Source organism: Chelonus insularis, unplaced genomic scaffold, assembly GCF_013357705.1.
Source record: "Chelonus insularis isolate UGA/USDA-ARS -01 unplaced genomic scaffold, ASM1335770v1 contig_121_pilon, whole genome shotgun sequence".
NCBI classification, from domain to species: Eukaryota; Metazoa; Arthropoda; class Insecta; order Hymenoptera; family Braconidae; genus Chelonus; species Chelonus insularis.
Window position 1 is genome coordinate 869,052 of NW_023276363.1, and position 14,560 is coordinate 883,611.

Genomic DNA, 14,560 nt, shown 5'->3' on the forward strand with positions numbered 1-14,560 from the left:
AAACTTGCGTTCAACTTCCCTCTCTCACTTCCGGTTGCAAATTTTTTCGGTTTTACAAATCTAACCGACACTATTTACGCAGTAGAAAAATCCCATTAGAAATGAGATTTTAACATTAGTACATAAATATTAGTACAGGAAACGAATTCAATGTGGTGTGTCAAATTTTTGATGAAATATTTCCTGTAGTGTATATAAATTATTAGTGTATTTTGATGCACAATAAATGAATAAAATATTTAGTTGCCGAAACAATACGTTTTTTCACTATTTTGATTTTTTTTCTTTCGGTTCATAGTGAAATTAATGACAAAAATAGCAACCCAACTAAAACAATTGAACCATACAGTAGTAATCGCACATTGCAATGCTAAACCTGTATTAATTTCATCACCACGCCTCCAATTATTAGCATCAGGCTCAATGTAATCCATGTAATCAAAAATAGCACCACAGTTTAAACGATTATAAATTGCCTGTAAAATAAAATTATTATTAGATAGGTTTACGTTGACTAACTAGAATTCATAGAATACACTTGTTAGAGATACACGTTTTTGCATTAACATTTTATGTATCATACCTCAGCTTCACGACCTGATGATCCTAATAAATGGATCAGATTTTTTTTGTATTGCTCACAAGTCTTGTAATATCCATCAGTTATGACAACTGTATGAGCTAGTGATAAGCAAGTAATTAACGCAGCTAGGAAAGTGGTTGGCATCCAGCTTTTACAAGAAGTACGTCTCTTGGGAGTTATCACTACAACATGTTCACTATTATTTTCCCTGTAAGTATTATTAATATTAGTTTAATTAAACTGATAAACTCAAATCAATTTTATTTAGATTATTTATCAATTGATAGAAATTATCATACCTGTTATAGCATACTGGTTGACAAGCAACAATTCTAGGGTCACTTAATTTTTTATTAATTAATGATCTGTAGCCATGGTAGAGACCGAACATCAATCCAAACACTATAGCTGGAATAGCAGCTAATGAAACGAAATGGCAGATTTTCACATCACCGCCCATAAATTTACTAAAAGTATTAACACTGTATAAAATACACCCACAGTCAACATCAATACAGAGATTCAAGGTCCGAGTCCAATATTGCCAAACAGTCACAATACATATTACTGATATGACAGACAATAGTGCAGATACTAAGTATAAAACTGCCAAAAATTTTTCTGCTTGTGCAAAGTTCATTTTTGATTACTTTTATGATAGATCACAATGTAGTTTTCAGATCGTGGTCATCACTTTTTGATTTTTTTCAAGTTTTCAACATGGTCACTTTAAAATACACTGAAACATGAGTTTGAAAAAATACATTTCAATTATTTACACAAGAAAACATTCCGGATTTCAAAAGTGTGAAGAAACTCTAAAATTAGTTATGACAATAATCAACATAGTTTTTATTTGGTACAATTTGTATTTTATTAATATTATTTTTATTTCATATAACATTTAAGATAATGATATTTTTTTAATTATCAAGTGTTTGATAAAATTTAAACGTTGTAAGTTTATTTGAAATATCTGGTACGATTATAAATAGTTTGTTTAGATTAATGAAATTAGAACGAATCCATAGTTAAAATTTATAATCAACAAAAATTAAAAAACAAACCCCGCCCTTTGTTATATTAACTTTACAATTTTCAATGTATTCCTATCAACAAATTAATATCTCACCATTAAATAAAGATCTTCACTCGTTATCGTCATCAGGCGTAAATAGACATACTGTTCCACACCAAATGTGACATCTAATATCGAAGTTCAAATATTTAATCAGTATTTGTAGAACTTTTATAGATGAAATCAATTAATTATTGATAAAATTTATTATTCAGAATATTGAGTTGATTAACTTGAATCTATCATCTATGATATTCAGATTAAAAGTAAGCTATCAAGAAAACTTTTAGAAAAGAAATTTTACTCTTCGTAGTACTCTGAATTGATATGCTTATCATCACAACACTCAACCTTTGTTATCATTGATGAAAATAGTCATTCAATACGAGACACTTGTGTATTTTAACCATTTTTCTCAATTAGGATTAACACATTTAAACTTTGCACTCACTAGTTCATCTATGGATACAAAGTGAGTATTTTCACTTTAGCAAGGTGCGTCTGATTCATATTCTGATGCATGTGTAGACATAGTTGGTACCATGCCCCTTTTGTAATGTCAAGTTATCATAGATATGATGAGATAAGATTGTGACATGTTGAACAATATTGTGTAGAATAGTGTCAATAATTATCGTCAATAAAATATTTAATTAATACACCTGCCTAATTAGTTATAAAATAATATACGCAGTAAATTATAATAAGTAAAAATTGTTCTAAATTAAGTATAATTTATATTAACGGTAATAGTAAAATACATTATTACTATTATTTTGTTGTGACAGCATATACTATATTTATTAACATAATATTCGTTTATGAAATTCACTATTTACATGATGTTGGAGATTTCGTTGCCAACGCAATATTCATCGGAGAACGATACTCATTTAGATCTACAAAAAAAAAAATTATCTAATTAAAATAAATTTAATATGTTATCTTGAGGAGCTAATAGAAATGTTTGGTGTCAATAGATAAACACTGAGACGGGACACACTTTATCTATTTAGAGGAAATTCAACCCAAAAAGCATATCATATACTAATAAATGCATTTCTCAAACAGTATACTTATTTTAATTAAAGTTAATAAATGATTCATTTTCCTGTTCATAGTTGTTCATCTATTGACTGGAAAATTCAGTATTTTCATTTGATAATATTAGTAAAATAAAAACTGTAAATAATGATTTTTTATCAAGTTGCAGTAGTATTTCTCAATATTAAAGCATGAGTGTTTATTTCTAAATTCTTCAAGAATTGATGATACATGTTTATAATCAAGATATTTCAATAATTAGAATATTTAGATAGCTTGTCATATTAAAAGTTTTTTTTTAAAAACATTTATGAGAGCCATTTTGAAAATTGAAAACTTGTATAAAATTAACTTGGGAGTCATTTATTCGTACTATATACATAATTAATAACGATCAAATTTAGAAATAATCTTAAAATCTACAGATTATTATATTCTACTCCTGACGTTACGAATCAATTTTTTAGGATAATTATTGTGATAATGTGGAATATTTTGTTGTGGGAAAAATATTTACGAAATGATTAAGTTTCATATAAATAATGAAGCTTCAGCTTTCGAAACAAATACGAAAATTTAGATGCAATTGCTGACTAATGGTACTTCTGGTACACACGTGGTCTTACGCTGGATTAATGTTGTGATGCCTGAACTCAGCAAGAACCTCTCGACTGTTCCATAAACAATACATAGATGCTATGGCAAGACCAACTCCACCACCCATCATACATTTTGGTAGTCCAGCTGTAAATATAAATCAATTGATTAAATCCATTCTCAGTAATTTAAGTCTTTAAATATAAATTTATTAAAAATTAGACTAACCTGTCGATTTAAAGAGCATCCCAGTAGCCGTTGCGGCTGCGAGTGTATTTAGTGAATCATCAGTACCTCTTATCCATGAAAGAAATACTCCAAAACTACTATACATCACTGAGACAATTCCTAATGTGTTTGCAACAGAAGCACCATTTTTCATAACATGATTGATTAATCTGAAAATAATATATATGTAAAATCATGATTGATAATTGTTAATATTTAAAATAAAATATCATACTGTGTTCTCCTAAGTGCTCCAGTTTGACCTGCCAATGTTGTTGCTTTAAGTCCTTTATAGAAACCGGCTGATCCACCGATTCCTGCACCCAATATACATGCAGCCCCAATTTGACTAAATGCTAACTCAAATCGTCCTCTTTGTTTTGCAGCTCCTTCAGGAAATATAAATTCTGGTTGGCTAGTTGGTATATATGCTGGATCAAAGTTTAAATATGGACTAAATGGAACCAATTTTTGTTGCGAAGATCCTGAAAATGAACAAAAAAATTATTTATTCTTAGAATAAAAATATAACATCAACTAAATTTGGTGGTTTTATTATAAAAGTGTTTAATTATTATTTATTTTGGAAACCAAAGTAAATTCTAAAATCAAATAGTGTATCAAAAATAGTAATTCTTTATGTAGCATGCTTTGAATCATATAGATATAGGTTAAAATTACGAAATTTTGAGAAAGACTACATTTTTTATAAATAAAAATATACCATACCAGGAATATTAAGATTATCCTTGTCCAACGGCGATCCTGGATAAGTACTATCTGGTATTTGATTATTTATTTCTATCATTTTTCTGAATTTATGAAACTAATGGAGTTAAATAAGCAGTCCGCAAATGTTAAAACATACGAATGAGCATGTAATATAGTTTAACACATATAGTTCAACGCAACACAAAATTTAAGGAGAGGGGTGATTATCGTGTGAGGTTTTTTACTCAATACGAGTAACTAATAAAAATGAGTCCGTTTGAATCTTTGTTTTCATATTATTTTGATAATTTTAAACTTTCATAAATTTTATTACATTTGAGCTGAGTACATAAATCAGTCATAAAAGTAACAATATGGGAATCTTTATCTTTCTGTTTTCCACTTTCATAAGCAATCACTAATGTCATTTTTGCATCTATATTTGTTAATACATATGTTAATAAAGTAGATTGTGCATCTTTTATATTTTTAATATAGGAAATTTTATCCATTTGCATTAGTTCTGCTTGACGTTCTTTTATTTCTTGTCTAATGTTATCCCAATAGATCGTTGGTTTTTGAGCTAATGCCTGAAAATTTTAATTAATAATCAATTTTTAAACAGTTAAAGAAAACAAATTTTCTAAACTTACATTTGGACAACTTATAACTATTGGGAAGTCCTCAGTATGATTGGATTCTCGATCAGGATGTCGATATCCAGGACCTGAATTTTCAGTACCTCTTGCATCAAAAATAATCAGTACAGCAGATAAATCCCACTTTCGTTGAAAGCTCTGTATCCTGAAATTAAAAAAAAATCGAAAGAATGAAATAACTAGATAGAAAATGGTATCAAAAAAAAATTGATGATTTACTTGTGATAATAATCAAGATTTTGTTTGCTCATGATATTTCTCATTTCTCCAGGACTTGTTTGTTGACTCAATGTCGTATGAAAATATAAAGAACATTTTGCTAAAATAGCACTACGTAATTTCACAAGCCACTGGTACAGTGCTGGTTGCTGATTCGCTTTCCGAAATGGAGCTCCAAAACCTAATTTCCATGACTGTTAATAATTCAGAACATTTTAAGTAGTATTATTCATAAATTTAATGAATGTTATTGAATAATATTATAAATTTACCTCTTTACTTTGTAAAGTCCTCTCCCAGGCAGACATTCGAGTTTGAGCACCATAAAGTGCCATTAATGTAGGTAAAAATCGCCAGTTTTGTACTTCTACTTGAGCTTTTGTTAATTGATATAATATTTCACATTCTAATCTGAAACAAATTTCTGTATTTGCATATATGAATGAAAAGAAAAACTAATCAAAGGCAAAACTTACGTAAGAGTAGTTTTTATAGCAGTTAACGCTAAATGAGAGCATGATAGCAAATGCATTTCAATAATTCCTTCAATGATTTTCAAAATTTCTTGATGTTTCATTGCCTTATTTCCAATACTCATGTTATACATTTTCTCATAGCTTGAGTAGAAAAAAAAAAATATTTTATTCTGATAATAACCAATAAATAAAAGTTCAGTACTAACAAATCAATAAGCTGAATGCGAGCAGTGATAAATTGGCAAAGTTGACTAGAAGCTTCAGCTACTGATGCACCACTAGAATTTGTTCCTCTTGTCATATCTTCAACTCTCTTAAGATCTCCTTTTAAAATTTCATAAATTGTTTTCAATGAATTCTAAAAAGAATAAATATTTGAAAATAAAATATTTTGTACCATTGAAAAAAAGGAATCATACATCTTTTCGTAGGAAGCCTTTGTTTTTTGTATGTAAAAATCCTAGATCAACATATGATCTTTCTGCTAAAACAATTTGAGGCAGGTGCATTAACAACATTCCCCATGGTCCCATTTGAGTTGATTTACATGATTCTCGCTCTTTTTCCTAATTATTTGTACAATTTTAAAAAACTTTACATCATGTCTAAATTAATCATTATAAATTGCATAATTACCACTGATTCTTTGGCTTTTTCGAAGCACAATTGAGTTACGTGTGTAAAAAAATTATTTAAAAATTCTTCTTCATGGTCCATTTTCAGTTATTAATTTTTTAAAACTAATTAAAATTTAAACTATCTTATTTTTATTATTATTGTCTTGTTTTTTATTACAATATTACTTAGTAAATATTTCATCTTATACATATCTCTATAATATAGTTTGACTGATGAAAGAAGTGGCTTCGGACTTTGAGCTTGACTATCCACAAAACATACGCCAGCGCAAGCGCGTAAGGATTTTTATGAAATGATGTTTTGAATGATTTATTTTACAGTACTTAAATTCATTATAACAAAAAAAATTATTTATTAATTTTATCTACAAATAAAAATAAGATAAAAGTTAATTACAATCATTTACAATGCCAATATAGCTCTTTTCAAGGCACGTTCTTTGTTTTTGCGTTTCTTGTTGGTTCTTCTTCTTGATAATGTTGCATTGCGGAATAACTGTACTTCTTCTTTTTCTTCTAATTCATGTTGTATGAATATCATCCCATAAAGATTACGTCCCATAGTATCCTAAAAAATTGAATTTTCAATCATTTTTTTTTGAGAATTTAACGTTGAATAATATGATTACATGAACATGCAAAATCTGAACTTACTCTTAATTCAGTCATTTTTTGTAACGTTAAATCTCTGATTTCTTCTAAAATAGGTATCAATTTAGCGTTGGCTACTATTGGTCCATGATGAGCACTAATTAAATGCAATGAAATTCTGGATAACAACTCTGAATGATAACCAGCACGTAAAAGTTGTGGTAAATAATTTAGGATTTCGCAAGCAGCAGAATACGGTAAAAGTGAAAGAGTTTCTTCCATATCACTGAAAGAAATTACATAATTTGAAAATAATTGTCAAAATTACGTATACTAATAAGATTTTTTCATTTTATAATTTGTTCTATACCTTGCTCGAACTCGTTTGAAAGTTTCCAATAAATAATCTTCCGTCGTTTGAACATTTAAAGCTTGCATTAATAACGGTAATGGTGGAGGAGCATTTGGTGGTTTAATTTCAGCACATTCTTCATTGTAAGTTTTTGTTATTTCCAAACACTCTAAGATCAATTCTGCCTATAAATGAAAAAATTACATAAATGAGGTAATCATGTAAATATTTTTTTTATTTAGAATCATTCTTATTACTTACTGCTTTCTCAGTATTGACTGTTTTTCTGGAAGGAAATAATTGCTGTTTTTGTCCTGAAACCATCGTTGTTTCACCTGAAATCATTTCATTTTCTTCTTTCTCTCGCTCTTCTTCAGCTTCATCTTCTAATACCAATGGCTCTGATGATTTTTCATATAATCTAATTGCTTTATCTGAACCTGAAGATGCAACCCATATACCATTTGGTGATACAGCACAACTCCAAGCTTCTCCAGAATGGCCTCGTAATGTAGTAATCTTCCGAAAATTATCAGCATCCCAATATTTTATTTTCCCATCTTTACCACAAGTAAATAAATAGTGCGTCTTAGGAACAAAACACAAACCCATTACGGAATCTTCATGTGCAAATAGAGATTTATGACAATCTCCAAAGTCCATTCCCCAGATTTTAATATTTCTGTCTGCAGATCCAGTTGCAATTAGCGTACTGTCGCTAGATATATCCATGCATAATACTGGCAATTTATGTCCGTAGAGAGAAACAAAAAACTTGAAAGTATCCATATAAAAAATTTTTACGGTAGAATCAAGAAGCGCTACGGCTATGAATTTATTATTAGGACTTATTCTAATGCACAGTACACCTTCATCTAATGTCAAAGTCTTTAAATGAATCAAGGATAAAACTTTACCCTTCACTTCAGGATCTGTATTATCAATTAATTCAAAATCCCAAACTTTAACAGTTTTATCGCTACTACCGCTAGCAATTCCTTTCATATTTGGAAGTAACACAATGCTCCATAATTCTGCAGTGTGTGCTGCAATTTCTTCCAGAATAATACCAGCGGCAATATCCACAATCAACATTTTACCATCTTTCATGCCAACAATGAGATGTCGATCACCAGGTACAAAAATTAAAGATACTGCATAGCCACATTCTACTGTTCTTAAACAAGCTAATGATGGTCTGTTCCATAATTTAATAGCATCACCACTTGCTGTCGCAAAAGCGAGATTATCTGAGCTAAAACAAATTGCGCGAATATCAGTTCGATGCCCATGAATAGTAAGAGAGCGCAATCGTGAAGCTTCATTTTTCTTGTTGTCTAGTGATAACGAATATAATTCTACACTGTTATTGTTTAATCCAGTACACACTCGGATTTCACCTCCTTTACCCATCACTAAATCTATTGACTTTGCAGCACTTGAAATTTGAATTGGTTGAAGACGTTGAACTTCATCTTTTAACGTAGCGGCAGCATTTGAACTAATTAATTCTCTACCTTCTTTCTCGGCTTCTTTTTTTTCTTTATTGAGGCGTTTGGTTAATTTTTTTTTCACTTCATCTTCCGCAGTGATAGAAAATAGCTCCACACTTTTATCAGACCCATGACAGGCAAAGACTTTTTTTAATGGATCAGCACGTAAAGATACAACTCGACCGCGACCAGCGCGGAGAATACTACCAACTTTCTCAAATTTCAAAGGTCCCTTTTCTTTGTCAGTATTTTCATCATTTATATTCAAGTTATCTAAATCAATATATGTAGAAGTTTCGGCATTATTAGGAGATATTTTCCAAACTTGTAATTCATTATTATTACATCCTGTAACAAGATACTCATCATTTTTTATGAGAGTAAATGCCCATACTTCTGAACGATGGCCAACAATTGTTTTGAAATTATATTCTGTATCAAGATCCCAGCATTTAACAAAAGTATCTTTCGAAGAGCTGATTAAAATATTATATTCTTCCATGAACATTACTTGAGTTATTATTCCTTTGTGGCCTGTTAAACGACAAATGCCTGTTTCTGCAATGACATCCCAAACGACAATATCACAATCCTATAAATATTATAACATAAAATTAATATTGGAATTCATTCGATTCTTAAATAACAATAAAAATTGTACAACCTTTGAGCCAGAAGCCAAACGATGACCCAATGAATCATATGCTAGAGTTGTAATATCACTTTTATGACCAACGAAAATACTTTTGTTCTCTGCCGATCGAAGATGAAAGGTCTTAATTATACCATCGGCATAGCCAACGGCTATATGTCGTTTGTCTGGTGATGCTGATAAGTATGAAACATCAGATTTTTCACCACTCAGTACTTGTGCCTAAATTGAAAATGAAATTAATAATCTAAGTTAATTAGAAATAGTATATTATAAATACCTTTTCTCCAAGTTTGAGATCCCAGATATAAATATGTTCACATCCTCCAACAGCAACAAATCTACCTTCTTGATCTTCCAAAGCAACAAAAACAACATTGCATTTTGCACTAGCAATAATATTTAAACTACCGGCTGGAATATAACGCAAATATTGCTTCGTTAGTCCCATGGTGAATTTTTATAAGAACTTTCAATAAATTATGGAATTTTTTCTTTAAAAATATTTTTTACACAGATGATTGTAAAAACGTGTTTACATGACGCTACTCCAAATTGGAGGTTATAAATACAAACTCACGTGTTGCTAATTTGGTATAGTCAAGTCTCTCAAAAAATCATCTTCGGCTGAAATCGGAAGACGAAAGGAGTCGCTACTAGACACTTCTCGTGTTTGCACCGGATTAAAGTGCTCAAAAAAATTGTTAACCTAATGCGAAATAATTTTTATAACTCATCACAAGTTGTAATAAATAAATTAATTAGTTCATTTGATTAAATTTTCAAAATGTTAATGATTCCATTACTAGAAAAAAATCCAAAGTCTTTTAAAGATTGATATGAGGTTACTCATGTTCCATTTACAGCAGGTATTTTAAAAAACTTGTAATATAAATCTTTTCTTCTATTCATTTAATTTACATTAAATTACAGTAATTACAAAAAGAGAGTTAAAAAAATATTATATTTTCAATATATAACGTATTATCATGTGATAACATGAGCGTATTTTTTTACAATTTCTCTGTAAAAGTCAAATACACATTGACTTGCATCACGACATTTTTTTAAAGATTCGATTAATTCTTCATCATTGAACCTTCCTGTTGTATAACAACTAATACAATTCTTTTTTATGTTGTCAAAAGCAAAGGTGAATGTTGCTCTAGCATTCTGGAATACATAAAGAAATTGAACCACGATTAAATATAAGATAATTTTATTTTTGAAAAAAAGGTAGAAGTATACCTGAAGTTGTACTTCACTAGGATCAATAATAATATTCCTGGAATCTTTATCTATCATACAATGTACAGCAGCTACAGTGAATTTCATAGGTAGATTAGAATTAATTAAAGCCACACAGGATGAATTGATAGAACAAGCAAGTAACTGTAAATTATAAAAAATTACAAACGTTTAGAATTTATTCTGATATAATAAGATAAGAATGTTAAATGGACTTACACCACCAGAATCTTCCATTTCTTGAACATTAATTGAAATGGATGTACTAGGATGAAGAGATACCATAAGAGTAGATTCAAATGTTTCTTTAATATATAGCTCTTTCACTCTATTGTCAATACCTTAAATAATAGATTTGATAATAATTGATCTGAGTAGTTTGATTAGTTTAATTCAATAATCGATAAAGTATTTACTTGGAGGTCCTTTAACCGGAGTAAATATAACCTCTACACTTGCTTTATCATGCATTAATTTCTGTAATTTAACTTCGATAGGTCCATAAACTCCTGTGACTGTGCATGTATTATCTGAAAATAAATTCTAAAACTTAACATTCTGTTTCGTTTAATACTTTAGTTAGAAAACAAATAAAAACCTTTTATGAATATTGAAGAACCATCCGGCATAGATAACAGATTTGTTTCACAGTTCATCGGTTGTAAAATATATTCAGAATTTTCCATCTTCAACAATTTATTTATTCGGACATAAAAGTGTATTGAAATGAATTTATTTAAAATTAATTTAAAGTTTAAATATAATAGCTCAATAGGTACATGACATGTGACAAATTCAATGAGTTCTCGCTTTTTACTATAGTCCAAACGCTCATTGATTACGAATAAACACATGTGGTATTGTAAAGCTTCTCTCATTTTGCATAATAAAGATATATCTTTTTTTAACTTTGTTGAAAAATTTAATATTAATATTTTAAAAAAATATGCAATGCATATTACATAAAATCGATTATTTTAATAAGTTTGAATATTTAATAAATTTACATAAATTTTCATTTTTTTTCTTCATTATAAATTTTAACACTTTCACAAAGTTTAAAAATTTTTATGCATAATTTATGGCTAATTAAAACTAAAATCTGAGTTAATCATTAAATAATTATAATTATGAATAATAAGAAACAAACTAAGATTTTCTTAACAATGATTACCTAAATTAATTATCATTATCTACACTTTTTGTAATGGGATCTTGTTGTTCCATTACTTCTGGTCCTATAACATATTGATTTTGGATAGGAAATTTCAATGGAGGATGATAATTATTCATATCATATTTCTGTCCAGTACCAATATATATATTTCCAATTTCTCTAAAAAAAAAACAAATATATAAAGTTAAAGAATACTTAATATTGAAATAATAATGAAATACGCTACTTATTCGTGGTAAAAGCATAAGCTCCTGGCCAGACATGGGATCTAACAATAGCAACGCCTGTATTTGATTGCATTGAAGTAGATAGTCTTGTGCTCCAGACTGGTATATTATCTGGAGTGCTATCATTTGATAATGGCGTTAGTAGTGGTGGTCCAACTTCCTCATGATGATCCACATGCTTTTCAGATTCTTCGTCATTTTCACTTTCTTCATCCTCAGTTTCTTCGTCTTCACTCCTTTCAGTCTATGCTGAAAATGAGTATTTTAAACAACTGATATTTATTAAAGTGATGTTAATTTTAAAATAATATTACATTTGTTCTTCTTTCTGATGGATTCCACCAACTTGTTCTGCCTTGTTGAAAAATGTAAGCACTGTGGTGGCACCAATTAGATAATAGTTGATACTTTCTTAGTGGCAGTTGTTTAAAGTCTGGATTTATCTCTATTGTAATTTCTGAAATTTTATGTGATAAATTAATTTATATAATAAAAGCTTCTATTAATCTGGTTGCTTTCAATCATTCAGTATATATTATTGCTATAATTTTTGTTTATGATCCAGGAATCAATGATAACTGTTCAGAGTCATCTGGTTATTGTCACTATTCGTTTATAAAATAAGAAGTACTCTCTAAAAATATAACCTTCTGCATTGTCTTCTGTTTCCTCAATACTATCGGTTGAATCTTGGTTTAAGGTAAAGTAATCTTTAGGTGACACAAGTGTTGCTGCACTAATTCTTGCAATTTGAGCTCGAAGGTAGTTACTTTCATTCCCAACAAAAGGTGGAAGCGTGCGCACCTAAAATAATTATCTCATATATATTTATAAGCATACTTGTTAGATTGACACACGTTGTAATTAGGAAATTGCATTATTACCGGAGCTGTTAGATATCCTGTAAAATTCCAAGTAATCTGTTTTGCTAATACAATCTGTTGTGGCGCCACCAGAGGTAATTCAATCCAATCATCTATGCCAGGAGAGTTGCAAACAAAATAAATCTATCCACAGAATGTTATTTAATAACCAAATGTTTTACTAATCATAAAAGAATGACGAAATAAAATATAAACATTTACAGTTTTATTCAAACCCGTTCCTATGACTTCATGAGGAATCGGCATTGAGGATATTAAATCATATTGGTATGGCTGAAGAAATGTTGAATCAACAATTTCTTTTTCATCATGAGTGAGTTCAGTATTTTCTATTGGATCAGTTGCAGAATTAGAATTTTCTTCGCTAGTTCCATCATCATTTTTCTGTGCTTCTATTCGATGAACAATCTCTTCATCATTTAACTTAGCTTCAATGATATAATAATTCTTGACACTGCCAAGAATTTTACCCCAAAAGCGTACATCTGTGATCGGTTTTTCTTGAATAAGGTTTTGTATGGAAAAATTGAGTAAAATGCATTCTGATCTAGATAAAGCAATATCAAAATGTTCTAAGCAATGGATTATATCTAACAAATTTGGAGTAGATGTCTTTTCAGATTCATTGGAAGGATTGTCATTATCTTCATCATCATTATCATCATCTTCATCAAGCTCTTTTTCATTTTTCACAGATAATACCTTGAAAATAAAATATAAAATTCACTATAAAACCGTTTTCCTCATAGAGGATTCATCAATTTGCATAATTTCACATACCTGAAAAAGTTTTGAAAGTTTTTCAACTTCTCCATGTTCTATCGGTATATCAAAAATTTCTCGATGATTCAATTGATGTCTTAACCTCTCCTGCTTTAGACGATAACTATATATTTCAAAATTGTCCATGACATTTTCAGGACGTTCTGTTAGAATTTTTGCCAAAAGCTCTGATATATGGGTATACCTTATTTATGACAGAAAAATTTTTTATTCACAAATCTTAACATGTCATTTTCAAATAATATTACAAATAAAAATTATCATAAATTACAAATCTTCTCCACAATGAGAGCTTTGTTTGTGAAGAAACATCTTTGCTTCATGAAGTTTAAGTTTGGTGCTAGAAGTTGATTGAGACTCGTTATCATCATCCATGTCATTCGATGATCCTAAATATTGGTGATCCATGTTCATGCAATGTTAGTCTACTAATTTGACTATCGTGAATCATTTGTTTATCTAAACATCAAATCTATTGTGGGTAGCTTTTTGTCACATGATCATTTTATTTCATATGACTATCACATGGAAACCACATACATTTTTATCAAAAATCTGACCCAGTTAAATTAATGAATCGCACTTCCAAAATGGGAGGATTCGCTAATTAAAATTTAGGCATTGAGATAAAATGTGATATTAAGAGAAAAGAATGATAATGAAACAAATCAAAAAACCTCATATAAGATAAATTAACGTAATTTTTTATTGTACTAGTGCAATGCTTCAATGAATGAAGTGCATAATGAATGAAATGAAATGGATGAATTCTATAATGGTATAGATTTTTTCATTTCCTTATTCATTCAAGCATTTTAGTGATAAGATACCATATAAATAGCAAAATTGTGTCATCAACGACGAAAAAAGCTAGAACTTTAAAAATTTTTAAAACAGATTTTTATTATAGAGTGAATCAA

The 14,560-nt window shown here is 29.2% G+C and overlaps 6 protein-coding genes across 7 annotated transcripts; all 6 read right to left on the reverse strand.

Annotated features, from left to right (window-relative positions):
• Nucleotides 1-210: 210 nt before the first annotated feature.
• LOC118065773 (uncharacterized) lies at nt 211-2,361 on the reverse strand. Its single transcript, XM_035081267.1, has 4 exons — nt 1,716-2,361; nt 883-1,322; nt 584-791; nt 211-476 (listed from the first exon to the last, which is right to left on the reverse strand). Exons 2-4 carry the CDS (start codon nt 1,221-1,223, stop codon nt 240-242), a joined length of 786 nt encoding a protein of 261 aa, XP_034937158.1. The 5' UTR covers nt 1,224-1,322; nt 1,716-2,361; the 3' UTR covers nt 211-239.
• Nucleotides 2,362-2,409: 48 nt separating this feature from the next.
• Nucleotides 2,410-4,400, reverse strand: Tim23 (translocase of inner mitochondrial membrane 23). 2 transcript variants are annotated; one of them, XM_035081279.1, is made up of 5 exons: nt 4,260-4,400; nt 3,766-4,015; nt 3,531-3,700; nt 3,332-3,449; nt 2,410-2,560 (listed from the first exon to the last, which is right to left on the reverse strand). In XM_035081279.1, exons 1-5 carry the CDS (start codon nt 4,336-4,338, stop codon nt 2,551-2,553), a joined length of 627 nt encoding a protein of 208 aa, XP_034937170.1. In that variant the 5' UTR covers nt 4,339-4,400; the 3' UTR covers nt 2,410-2,550. The 2 variants fall into 2 exon arrangements, with proteins under 2 accessions (XP_034937170.1, XP_034937180.1); XM_035081289.1 differs by having other exon boundaries at nt 2,422-2,560; nt 3,322-3,449.
• A 125-nt stretch (nt 4,401-4,525) lies between these two features.
• Nucleotides 4,526-6,396, reverse strand: LOC118066235 (KICSTOR complex protein C12orf66 homolog). The gene is made up of 8 exons (XM_035082120.1): nt 6,232-6,396; nt 6,015-6,161; nt 5,802-5,953; nt 5,596-5,736; nt 5,392-5,530; nt 5,120-5,313; nt 4,895-5,045; nt 4,526-4,831 (listed from the first exon to the last, which is right to left on the reverse strand). The coding sequence occupies exons 1-8, from the start codon at nt 6,310-6,312 to the stop codon at nt 4,538-4,540; spliced, it is 1,299 nt and encodes a 432-aa protein (XP_034938011.1). The 5' UTR covers nt 6,313-6,396; the 3' UTR covers nt 4,526-4,537.
• A 161-nt stretch (nt 6,397-6,557) lies between these two features.
• On the reverse strand, nt 6,558-9,874 carry LOC118066413 (WD repeat-containing protein 3). The gene is made up of 6 exons (XM_035082420.1): nt 9,602-9,874; nt 9,334-9,543; nt 7,438-9,261; nt 7,195-7,361; nt 6,888-7,110; nt 6,558-6,801 (listed from the first exon to the last, which is right to left on the reverse strand). Exons 1-6 carry the CDS (start codon nt 9,770-9,772, stop codon nt 6,637-6,639), a joined length of 2,760 nt encoding a protein of 919 aa, XP_034938311.1. The 5' UTR covers nt 9,773-9,874; the 3' UTR covers nt 6,558-6,636.
• Nucleotides 9,875-10,248: 374 nt separating this feature from the next.
• On the reverse strand, nt 10,249-11,409 carry Rrp46 (exosome complex component Rrp46). The gene is made up of 5 exons (XM_035082145.1): nt 11,168-11,409; nt 10,986-11,099; nt 10,789-10,910; nt 10,570-10,713; nt 10,249-10,494 (listed from the first exon to the last, which is right to left on the reverse strand). The coding sequence occupies exons 1-5, from the start codon at nt 11,253-11,255 to the stop codon at nt 10,309-10,311; spliced, it is 654 nt and encodes a 217-aa protein (XP_034938036.1). The 5' UTR covers nt 11,256-11,409; the 3' UTR covers nt 10,249-10,308.
• Nucleotides 11,410-11,748: 339 nt separating this feature from the next.
• On the reverse strand, nt 11,749-14,048 carry Rsph4a (Radial spoke head protein 4a). The gene is made up of 8 exons (XM_035081096.1): nt 13,912-14,048; nt 13,638-13,824; nt 13,059-13,559; nt 12,858-12,980; nt 12,621-12,777; nt 12,288-12,430; nt 11,973-12,217; nt 11,749-11,905 (listed from the first exon to the last, which is right to left on the reverse strand). Exons 1-8 carry the CDS (start codon nt 14,046-14,048, stop codon nt 11,749-11,751), a joined length of 1,650 nt encoding a protein of 549 aa, XP_034936987.1.
• Nucleotides 14,049-14,560: the final 512 nt, after the last annotated feature.